The sequence below is a fragment of the Propithecus coquereli genome, unplaced genomic scaffold, assembly GCF_000956105.1.
Source record: "Propithecus coquereli isolate 6110/MARCELLA unplaced genomic scaffold, Pcoq_1.0 Scaffold14, whole genome shotgun sequence".
NCBI lineage: Eukaryota > Metazoa > Chordata > Mammalia > Primates > Indriidae > Propithecus > Propithecus coquereli.
In genome coordinates, this window is record NW_012138302.1 from 6,199,962 (window position 1) to 6,211,973 (window position 12,012).

Below are 12,012 nucleotides of genomic sequence, written 5' to 3' on the forward strand. Positions count from 1 at the left end.
GAAAACTAGTTTTTTAAACTGAGGAAGTTGTGAAATTAGCTCCCATAGTGACTTGTAAAAGAAAAGTCTCTTTGTAAGTTTTTTATTTAAAAAAGTTATTTAAAAATTTGCCTATTGCTTATAATTTAAATTATGACCATCTAAAATTGATTCCCACATCACAAAATAGATGAACAAATGGTATCATAAGAATTTTGATTGAGAAATGTAAATGGTATGTTTTGAGGTGAGGTGATATGTTTAATGTTAAATTGATAGTGACTTTAAGATAAAAAAAAAACTATTTCTCAAGCCTTCTATTAAGGATTTAATACCAGATTATTAAACCACATTAATTTGGGATGAGTTTAATGTGTAATATATTGAGTTTTTAATTTGCCTCAGTTCACTCAAAGCTTTCTGAATCTGTTGGGTGGATCAACATTTTGGTTGATTTGATAAAGTATAACCTTCCATTTTGAGACTTCCAACATATTCCTCTTCTCTTCTCTGGCTTAGATTTTGTTCTTGGTTTGTTATATTTACCATTTAGATTGTTTTCTCCACATACGTCATGCCACCACCAGCCTCCTAAAGGAGAGAGTTATGCTATTTAATGGATACAAATTCACATGTAGTTACTATTATATTTCCCCACGAGTTTATCATCCTTTCTTATAAATATTATAGCATTGTAGATACATGTGTCCCAGTTTTAAATAATCTGTATAAATCTCATGTATATCACGAAAATTGAAAATCTGTGAACAATTAGAGGTAAAGTACCTGGTTGAACTAGAATTAACACTTTTGTTAAAATAAGTAAGAGATTTTTACCTATAAAGAAAATGCTTATTTGAGGTTGGGATTTTAAAGAGTTGATGTTGTATATTATAGCTAATACTGTGGAGTAGTGAAGATATGAAAATAAAGTATTGGTATCAGAAAAAGGATACCTGAAGAACTTTCTGGACAGTTGAAATGTCCCTTTGCTTTGTGATCCCAAGTAGAAAACACCAAATCTTTGTGTTCTGGGAGTGCGTTGGGGATGTTGCCAGTAATTTCAACTAGGTGTAGTGTGTAGTTGGTTTCACGATCTCCCAAGTGAAAAGAATATTCAATATAATGTTTGTTGTCTTTCCAGTCTTCCAGCTCAAATCGTAAAATGTAATTAGATTGCTTCACTATGGAGTATATCTTCTCTAGGCCCAACCAAAATTCTCCTGAAAAGAAAAGTTTTAAAAATCTGTGAATTTTTAACTACAGATTGGTCACAGATAGTTTTTTAAAGAGTGTTTTTAATTAGTGTAAGTAAATAAGATGTTTAGTCTTGGATCCCTTTTAGAGTCTCTTAAAATACTTCTTTTCTAAACAATTTTACTGAAGGTAGTTGTATGCACAAAAATGTTAATAGATCTGCTTAAAGTCTGATTATCCTTTCTAAAATGTATATTACAAGACATTTTTCACATGTGAAACATGTTACACTATCATAGATATTTTAAGTCTGGTCATTGGTAAAATAGTATCTAAGTATATAGAACAGCTTTTCTGTCAGCTATTAATATCCATATATAGTCAAGAGATTTGTTAAGTATTCCCAGAGCCTTGGTTAATAGTGATGTCATTTTCCTCAAATATAAACCTGGCTTTTGTTATTTGTTTGATATACATGTTTTCTTTGTAGGAAAAGAAGGGAATAAATTTTTAAAAAATATTTTAAACGAAACAGTGTGGTTCTTAATAGCTTTTCTCTGTAATTTTAAAAATTATTTTATTTGGGCTGGGTGCAATGGCTCACATCTGTAATCCTAGCACTCTGGGAGGCCGAAGCAGGAGGACCACTTGAGCTCAGGAGTTCGAGACCAGTCTGAGCAAGAGCAAGACCCCCGTCTCTACTAAAAATAGAAAGAAATTAGCTGGACAACTAAAAATACATAGAAAAAATTAGCCAGGCATGGTGGCGTATGCCTGTAGTCCCAGCTACTTGGGAGGCTGAGGCAGGAGGATTGCTTGAGCCCAGGAGTTTGAGGTTGCTGTGAGCTAGGCTGACGCCACAGCACTCTAGCCTGGGCAACAGAGTGAGACTGTTTAAAAAATAAAAAATTATTTTATTTGGAATTCAAAACATAAATAACATATAAATAGATCATTCTTTATCACAATTCTTTTTATTAAAGTGTTAATATTTTCATATTGCTATTGAGTTAGTAGGAAGCTTCATTTTAAGGATTACTGGTAAATTCAAGTATAAATGGGTTAATTTCTTATTAGAAATAGATGAGTATTCTGGACTTAACCTTCAGCCGTTTATTTTTGGGTTACATTCGCTCTTAGAAGGAGATTTGGGGCTATAAAAACATATCATTGAATATACCTTTTAGTTAGGAATTTAACTGGTAGTTTGAATATAAAATTTTTAAATGGTTGAACAGTACTGAGCATTTAAAAATTTGATATATCTGGGCATAGTGACATGCACCTATAGTTCCAGCTACTTGGGACACTGAGGCAAGAGGATCCCTTGAGCCCAGGAGTTCATTCCAGCCTGGGCAACATAGTTAGACCCTGTCTCTAAAAAAGTAAATCAATTAAAAAATAAAAATTTAATATAATAATGATGTTTTCTACTTTATAAGTAAGTACTTACACATCATTCGTGGATTTGTATAGTGTATTTTGGATTTTAAACATATTATTTATTTTTATTTTGCTTATTTCATATTATTTTTTTGTGATCAAAATAGAATAATTAGCATTGAGTTAACTCATTCATTTTAAACCATACTTTCTATAGTATGCATTTATAATGTTTAAATCATTGCAGTTTTAACATTTGTATATCTGGTAATTTTCTTGTTCTTTATAATCTCCAATTAATTGATATCTAAATGTTAATGAGAGAATAAAGAGACTTAAGAGACAATAGTTGTCTTCATAGCCTACTCATAGCACTTACCATTTATCAAAGCACATAGCACTTAATCAAAATCGTCTTTAATAATTATAATTATAAACCATTAAGTTAAATTGTATTAAGTATAATTAAGAACAGACATGTAATCATGATAAATGTAATTTAATTAGTGACAGTTGTAATAAGTGTAATTACTAACAAATGTGTAATTATTTGATAATTTTTATGAAGGCTGAGATTGTTTCTTTCATTGCTGCTTTCCCAATGCCCAGTCTATAATAGGTTCTCAATAAATATTTGTAAATTAACACGTGAATGAATGATTGAATGTAGCCACCTTACCATCAAGCCTCCCAAAACCATATTTGTAGTTCTCCCAAGTTTCATTGAAGTTTTGTGATCCATCTATTCGTTGTTGAATTAATGTCCATGGACTACCTGAATAAAATGAACAAAATTCTGTATTTTTAGTAGATTGATGTTAACAGATGTAAATAATACTGGTTTTTTTTTGTTTGCATTTAATTGGTGGCTTTGTCAAGTGGTTTATTAATGTTATGCAATACATTTCATTATTTATTATGGTCCCAAAAAGTTAAGTGAAGCGCAAATATTTTGTCTTAGTAAACTTATTGACAGTAGTCACTTCAGATTTTTTTATAGAGGAAAAGGAGAATATTGAATGAATACATAAATGCAATAAATATAAGTACTAGATTTATATTAATACTCATGTTATATACATTTCATTTATACATATGTGTGTATACATATATATAGATAGAGTATGAGAGAGAGAGAGAGAGAATACAAAGATAACAGGGTTAGTCTTGCTAATGGGTAGTGAGTAACTTGAACTGACTACTGTTTTTTCCTTAGGCAGGTTTTACCTGATTTAACTTCACAGTAGACATTAAAAACTTGAGCATTGCTGGGTCTGATGGCATACATGCCACTTGTATGTTCACCTCTGTTATAAATGGTGGTACAATCAGGAGGAATGCCTAGAATCAACAAAATGTTATTACATGGGATTTAGTAATAGGAAAGATGTCTTTGGAGCTTGAGATTTTACTTGACATTTCATCACATTGTGGCAAATGTAGCTTTTTTTAATAATGTTTATGCTAAAGCATTTTTATCAAGTGGCATGTTAAAGAATGCAGAAATAGTTATTATCAAACAGTTCCTTTTAAGAAAAGTGACAAAATCAGAATTTTAAGTACATTACTACTTTTTTGCTAGGCGTAGGAAGAATCTAAAGTGGCAAAAATACATGTGAAACTTAGTACAGTACAACAGATATATGTGGAAAGACTGAACATTACATGGAGAAAACGAACAACAGATCTATTCTGTATGAATTATGTAAAAAATAAAGGTCTAAAGGACATAGCATTGTGTTGAAGTTTGGATGGGAGTGAAGACTTTATTTCCCACAGCTTTTGTTATTAAGAAAAATTTCAAGGAAACATGAAAGTGGAAAGAATTGTTGAAGAGAACACCATAGTCTTTCTTTCTATATTCAACAATTGTTAACATTTTGCTATATTGCTTTTATGCACACACACATAACACAAGTATGTATTTTGTTGTGCTGTTTGAAAGTAATTTGCAAACATCATGACCCTTAACTCCTTAAATATTTCAGCATGTATTTGTTAAACATGAGTTTACCCTCTTCCGTAACTGTAATACTTTTATCACATCTAAAAAACTAATAAACATTTCGTATTATCTAATAATCAAGTCCATATTTATATTTCCCTGATTGTGTTAAGAATGTTGTTTATAGATTTAAAAAGAACCCCAGGATCTAATTTAGGTTGACACATTGTATTTGGTGGATATGTCTCTTTACTCTTTTAGTCTAGACAGGTCCGAATAATAGGGAATTTGATGATAATATCTTCAAGAGGGAACCCACCAAAGTGTCTTACCATCATGTTCTATGTTTTTTATTTCATTCAGCTGAAGAAAGGGAGTAGTTCTTGGTGCTCTTGGCTTGGAAGAAAGAGAATTTTCTGTGGGTTCTTGAATACCAGTCCTTTTGAGCTGATAAAAAAATATAAATCTACTTTTAAAAATGGTCCTGAATATACAATTAGGAGAAATCTGAGTAAGGATATCAGAAGTACAATTTATAGACATCTTGTCATTTAGCTTATAGTAAGTTATTGCTTTTGATGTTAAGAGGGATAAACAATGCTATTTAGATTGTAAAGATTACCCATTTTCAAGATATTTAATCAGGTACATTATTTAATAAGTTAAAAAAATAGAGCAATGCACAAAAACACATATGGGTCAAAAAACAGAGCAAGGCCAAAAGCAGAGACTTTGCTTTGCTTAGAATATTTTAATATATTCTTTTTATTTTTATGAACAGAATATATTTAATATTCTATTCAGTAACACAGGCAGATTTTAAATTTAATAATTCTCAATTGCAGATCTTATTGATTCTCAGACCTGCCATGAAGATATAGCACATAATTTGAACAAGGCTTCTTTCTTGATAGTTTTTGACCTGTAAACATATCTGTAGATGTTATCAGGCTGGCAGGTTTATTTGCTTACACTCAGTATATTTGATAATTTGTTGTTAGTTTAGCAATAACATTTTATTTCTATTTAAAGCATGTTGAGTTTGCAATTTATTGAATGATAGCTTTTCTTATTGATGATGAGAAAATCAGAATATATAACATCTTACATTATTAGTGTTGGTTTTTTGATGCTGGCATAAATGACATTTTCTAGGACTTAGTTTGTAAAGATCTGTTGTAAAGCTCACTTGCTGGACATTAGTCTTTTCTATTAAGTAACTTTGTGATCTTAAAGTCACTAAACTTTTTAGAGTTTTGGTTTCTAAATTTAAATATCAGGAGTTTGGATCAGATGATCTAAAGCTTTTTCCAACTCAGATATTCATTGTTTTGGTTTCTTCATTTTATTTTTAGACAGAATGTATATCATTGTATAATAGTGACATTTTGCTTTTGTAGCAAGTTCATTTAATCATAGTAAATGATATAATAAAAACAAATTTAGAAAAATAACCTATGTAATAAGGATATTATGGAATCAAAAGTAGTTGGCAAAAAAACATTTTTGGAAAATTCGCATAACCTACTAAAATTGTTGTTTGTTTAGTGGAAATCAGTAGTAATTTTTTTTTGTAGTTCTTGGGAACCGTTTTTTACCAGTTTTCTCTGATTCTGTATTATTTTTTGACTCTCTTGAATCAGGAGTATTACCAATTGATACTTTTAAATTATTGTACTATATATGGAAATGCTTAGATTTCGACATAGCTTTATTCTAAACAAGTTCCTTCCTTCCTCACTTCACCAATTGTTTACATTGCAGATTATTTACATTGTTGGTTGTTGGCCTTTAATTATGAGATACACAGTTTCTAATAATGCAAGTAGTAAGAATCATGGCAAGTGTTTATTAACTGTGTTGAATATGACATTACCTTTATTAATCCAACAGATATTTATTGAGTGCCTACTATGTGTCATTCAGTGTTTTATATTCTGGGGTACAGCAATGGAAACAATGGAGAAAAATCCCTATACTCATGGATTCTACATTTTAGTGCAGGAATAGGCAAGATAAATAACTAAAATATATATTATGTTTACATAAATGCAAGTATTAAGAGGAAAAAGTAGTTAAGGAGGTAGAAGCTTTCAGGGATGGGATTAGGTAATTGTCATTTTTGAGTAAGTGACCTGGGAATGCTTCATTGAGAATTTTATATTTGATAAAGACTTAAAGGGAATGAAAGAGTGGCCATGCAGATACCAGAGCAAAGAGCATTCCAACTAGAAGGAACAAGGGCAAAGGCCCTGAGGTGGCAGCATGTTTGATGTGTTTGAGTAACAACGAAGAGGCTAGTATGACTAGAGTGGAGAAGAGGAAGTAAGGGAGATAATGAAAGTTCAGGTCACCTGAGTGTTAAGAGCCCAATATGAGAGAGATGGGGAACCATCCTGGGGTTTAAACCAAAGAGAAACATGATCTAATTTAAATGTTAATACGATCACTTTAGCTGCTGAATTCTTTTTTTCTCACAACAATCCTATAAGATAGTTTCTGTTATTATCTTCATAGGATATGTTAGGAAACTGAGAAACATAAGAGTTAAGAAATTTATTCAAGGCCACACAGAAAGTTTCAGAGCCACGATTTAAATCCAGATAGTTTATTACTTTCAGAGTCTGAAATCTTAATAATCATGCTGATGCAATTATTTTACTCATAATCCAATTAAAGCTTTTAAACAATTTATAGAAACAATCCAATGTTTCTATAAACGAATGTAAAAGTTTGGACATACCTTTAAAGTATTGACTTACCTGATTTTCTATTTCTTTTATTTGACTATGCTGTTGGTTTAATTGTTTATATTGTTCTTCCACGGTCTGGAGAAGGTCTTTGATACTGTTATCTTGCTGTTCTACAAAAGTCTGGGTATACAATGTAGTTGGTTAAAAGTTTCTTTCCTCTTTCTTTTTTCTTAGAGTTTTTATTTCCTGTAACACTATCACAATCTAAATTTTTTAACTAATAGTGGATTAGGAAAATGAATATTGGTAATCAATTTTTTTTGTATATGTCTTTCAAATAGTACATACTTTTGTTCTTAAAGTTTTACTTAAAATGTACCATCTCTAAAATTTGATTTTCTGAACTTCAATTAAAAGAAGAAAAACCCAGGGTATTTTAATCAGAATAAATCTTTACCATTTACTGTATTACTTTTATTCATTTTAAACATAGGAGAATAGTTTTCAAATTTAAATACCTTTAACTTTTTATTTACCTTCAGTAATTTACAATAGTGTAATGATTTAGTGTTCTATATTTTATTACCTAACTGATTTATAATTTTCACATGAAATATAAAGTTTAGTTGTTTTCATATATAGTATTAGGGAAACAAAAACCAACTTTAAAATATAAGAGAAAATTTTATTTTCTGGATGTTATTTTTCTTGAGAAAAATTAAGTATTTCAACAATACAACAAAATATTTCAAATAGCGTGTCTTCAGATTTTTTTTTTTTTTAAGATGCACATTGAAAACATAATCATGAACCCACTTTGATTTCTACTTACTCTAAGTGAAGTTACTGCTGGATGTTCCTGAGTTTCAGGTTGATTTTCAATTAAATTAGTTAATTGCTCCTCCAAATATCTCACTTTTTGTTGAAGTAGAATTTTTTCTTCTAGGAGGCTTTCAAGTTTTGAGTTGAGTTCAAGTGACATATTCTTTACTTCTTCATTTTTGACTTGTAGTTTGTATGTAGTTCTTCTCAGTTCTTTTTCTTCTTCTTTGATTTCATTGGTTTGCAGTGAAAGATCATAAAAAGACTGATCAAATATGTTGAGTTTTTGAAATATGTCATTAATTTGGCCCTTAGTCTTATGGACAAAGTCTTTAAGACCATGTCCCAACTGAAGGAGGCCATTGGCTAAAATTTTTACATCATCTAACATAGCAAATCTTGATACTGGCTCTGAAGATACAGTATCAAGTGACGAATTGTCTTGGTCAGTTCTTGAAGAAATAACTACAGGAACAATGAAAAGAAAGATCTTAATCATGTACATTTTTATCCTAATTTGATTTCAAGCGATTTGAAATTATTTTTCTTCTGGAAGCAGACCTAGACTTCTTAACTCTATATATACACCACTATTTGCCACATGAAATGTGAGATTGGCAGGTAAATATAGTTAATAATTAAGCTGTGTTAACTTGTACGAATGTGACCTTCTTCCACATTGAGCTAGATCAATGCTAAATGAAATCAAAGAAATGAGTGACTAACTTAATAGGTAATTTGAAATTGTTATTGTATTTAACTTAGCTATATTATAAACTATACTTTCAGTGTTATGATGTCTACCTGTTAAAAGCTCATTTTAATTTTTTATGATTTTCAAAGAGATTTATAAGACAAAAACAAACTCTTTTGATGTGTAAATTCAATATTAAAGTTGAGGAAAAATTAATGAATTAAGTATCCATTTGTCAAACTGTATTTTAGTTCTTAGGAAACAGTGACCCATTCCCCAAAATGCTTTCTTTCTGAAGCCTTTCTCTGTTCCTTTAGGTGATATGGCTCTCAATACTGTATTCTTGTGGTACTCTATAAACTAACATATATGTTCCTTATTATTTGTCACTATAATTATTTGTTAGTATGTCTTTTTGCATCACATGTGTCTTAACCATCCTTGCATATGATCACAAAATCCCATACATAAGTGTCATTAAAGACATTTCACCCCCTTTCTCCATTATGTTTTGTCTTTATTTCTAGGCTCTTTTCCACATGCCCACTGAAGAAACAGTAGATACTCGGTTTTCTAAGGTCGAACTAGAATTAAATCTTAAATACTTTCAATGTCTGAAACCATTTGCCCATCAGAAGTTTTTCTGAAGTTTGTGAGCTTAGTAACAATTTTGATAATAAAAATTTAACAAAAAATATTAACAGTATTTCTAAAAATAAATATAACATTGGGCTTCTAACTTAGCATCAAAAGGAGAAAAATACTAAATGCTTAAATTACATATGTGATTATACTTACTGAGTGTTTATATTAAGAACTTTGTTAGAAAATAGTAGATCCTTTAAAACTGCCTAATCTGGACATATATTAATACGGTAAAATTGTTAAGAGTATGGGTTCTGGAGTCAGACTGTGGTCTGGGTCCACAAGCTAGCTCCAGATGTCTGCCGTTGGACAAGTTACTTAACCTCTTCGTACCTCAGTCTCCTCATCTGTAAAGCTGGGGTAATTATAGCACATAATTCATAGGATTATGAGAATTAAAAAAAATAACATGTGTAGAGGACTTACAACAGTGTGTGGCAAATAGGAAGTGCTCAGTATGTTAGTTTTTATACCACACAAAACTAACCTGTGTATAATCAACCCCACCTAAAAGAAATTTTGTATAAAGTTAATAGCTTTTAAACAAAGGGGAAAACTTTGACATAACAAATTTTACTGTAAATTATAAATTGTCAAGCAAAATTTTATGAAGTGAACCATTTCCAAATTTCTATTCTTTGAAATGCTTCTTCCTGGTATAAAATGGAGGCCCTTACTTTTGGTGATTGAGGATTAGGGCTTTGATTTATAGTTGCAGTAGAGGTAGTATACCATAGTGGTTAAGAGCATGTTTCTGGAGCAAGTGTGCCTGAATTGGAACCCTGGCTTTGCTCTTCTTCAGCTCTGTGACCCTTGATCAGATTTCTTAGCTTCTCTGTACCTCTGTTTTCTCATCTGTCCAGTGAAGATAATACCTACTTTATAGGGTGGTGTAAAGATTAAAAATTTAACATTTTCAAAGCACTTAGAACATTACCTAATGTGTAGTAAGCATACTTGGTGTATAGTAACATTACGTGGTATATAGTAAGCAATAATGCAATCAATGCATTTATACCCATACTGTAGTACTTTACTGGTGAAAATTAGCTAATCCCATATTAAGATCATGTAAATTGGGAAATTTTGCTAGAATCTAGGTTTTCTAAGTTTTGATCTCTTAGACCTTGGTATCCTTTTGATTAACATATGTATACTTTTTGTTAAGTTTCTAATATAGAACCACATAAATATTTGTTTGTAGCAGAAACAGAGAACATAACTAAAAAAAATACATAAATACTTCCATTAATGAAGAAAAAACCAAAAAATTTCCTTCTTCATCATTTTTATCTTATCCTTTGCACTGGTACATGTTATGGAATTTAAAAGTGTATGTTGAACTAGAGAAGAAATTTAAATTTTCTGCTTATTTAAAAGAAAAAGTTAGAATTGTAATTATTGGTCATGAAGGGCATATTTCAAAACTTAACTAAGCTGTCAGTTTTTGTGGCTTAAAACTATTAACCCTGATATTTCATCCACCTGCTAGTTGAGGAAGACTATAAGTGGGCTAACTTTTCTCCCCTATTGCACCATAAACTGTTTATTGGCAAGATCTGTATCTGGTTTTAATTTATATCCCTTATACCACTTTAGTACAATGCCTTCCACACTGTAGAAACAATAAATACTTATTGAATGAATAAGAGAATGATGAAGTCATAAAATATAGGAGTTTTCCAAGCGTAAAACTTATGTAAAGTAGATGCTTCCTCCCCTTTTGGATATAGCAGGTTTGTTTTTAGAGAAGGGAGTTTGAAGAGTAGCCCCTTTTAGTGCATGGAAATAACTGGACACTAGTACCAAAGAGAGGCTGTGTGAAGGAATTTCCTTCCATATTTGATTCTGTACTAAGGCAGGAACACTTTTTTGCATAATTTATGCAATTCTTCACATGTAACAATGATAGATTAGAGGCAATGGATACATAGTCTTGGTTTATAGTATATTGTTGTCTCTGAGTATAAATATCTGGATAATTTTTTTCTTACAATAATGTAAGGATAGTTTGAACTACATTATTGATTGTAATTTGAGTAATTTGCCTAATTACAAGCTGTAGAGGTGCTTCAACATGGGGAAATATAATAAAAGTAATAAATTTCAGAAATGATTTTTTTTCTGCCTTCTAATACCTCCTGTCTGAGTACACATTGCTAACGGCAGAATCTAATTTTTGCTTGAACTCGTGCCTATTTAAATAGAATCCTGGTTTACGCAGTAATCCTAACATTTTGGGAGGCTGAGGCGGGAGGATTGTTTGAGGCCAGGAATTTGAGACCAGCCTGGACAACATAGCAAGACCCCATCTCTTAAAGAAAAAAAAAAATAGCTGAGCATGGTGATGTGTGCCTATAGTCCCATTTTCTCTGGAGACTAAGGCAGGAGGATTGCTTGAGCCCAGGAGTTTGAGGTTGCAGTGAGCTATTGATGCCACTGCACTCTCAACCAGGCAACAGAGTGAGACCCTGTTTCAGAAAAAAAGAACCCTGGTCAAATATAATCAGTAATGTTATAAAAATTAAAACATTTATGCCAAAGAAAGTAAGAATCTTATAAACAAACTTAGGTCCTAATTTAAGGATTTCTGGTTTCTAGGAACCAATATTCAAAATTTCTTAGCTACATAGAATTTTAGGACATTTAAGAGC

At 31.0% G+C, this 12,012-nt stretch overlaps 2 protein-coding genes across 2 annotated transcripts in view; one reads left to right on the forward strand and one right to left on the reverse strand.

The window, feature by feature from the left end:
- DOCK7 (dedicator of cytokinesis 7) overlaps positions 1–12,012 on the forward strand; it is a 229,483-nt gene that overhangs the window by 82,984 nt on the left and 134,487 nt on the right. The window lies entirely within an intron of this gene.
- On the reverse strand, positions 79–8,603 carry ANGPTL3 (angiopoietin-like 3). Its single transcript, XM_012639434.1, has 7 exons — positions 8,030–8,603; positions 7,267–7,377; positions 4,837–4,951; positions 3,787–3,900; positions 3,239–3,334; positions 936–1,202; positions 79–570 (listed from the first exon to the last, which is right to left on the reverse strand). The coding sequence occupies exons 1-7, from the start codon at positions 8,522–8,524 to the stop codon at positions 386–388; spliced, it is 1,383 nt and encodes a 460-aa protein (XP_012494888.1). The 5' UTR covers positions 8,525–8,603; the 3' UTR covers positions 79–385.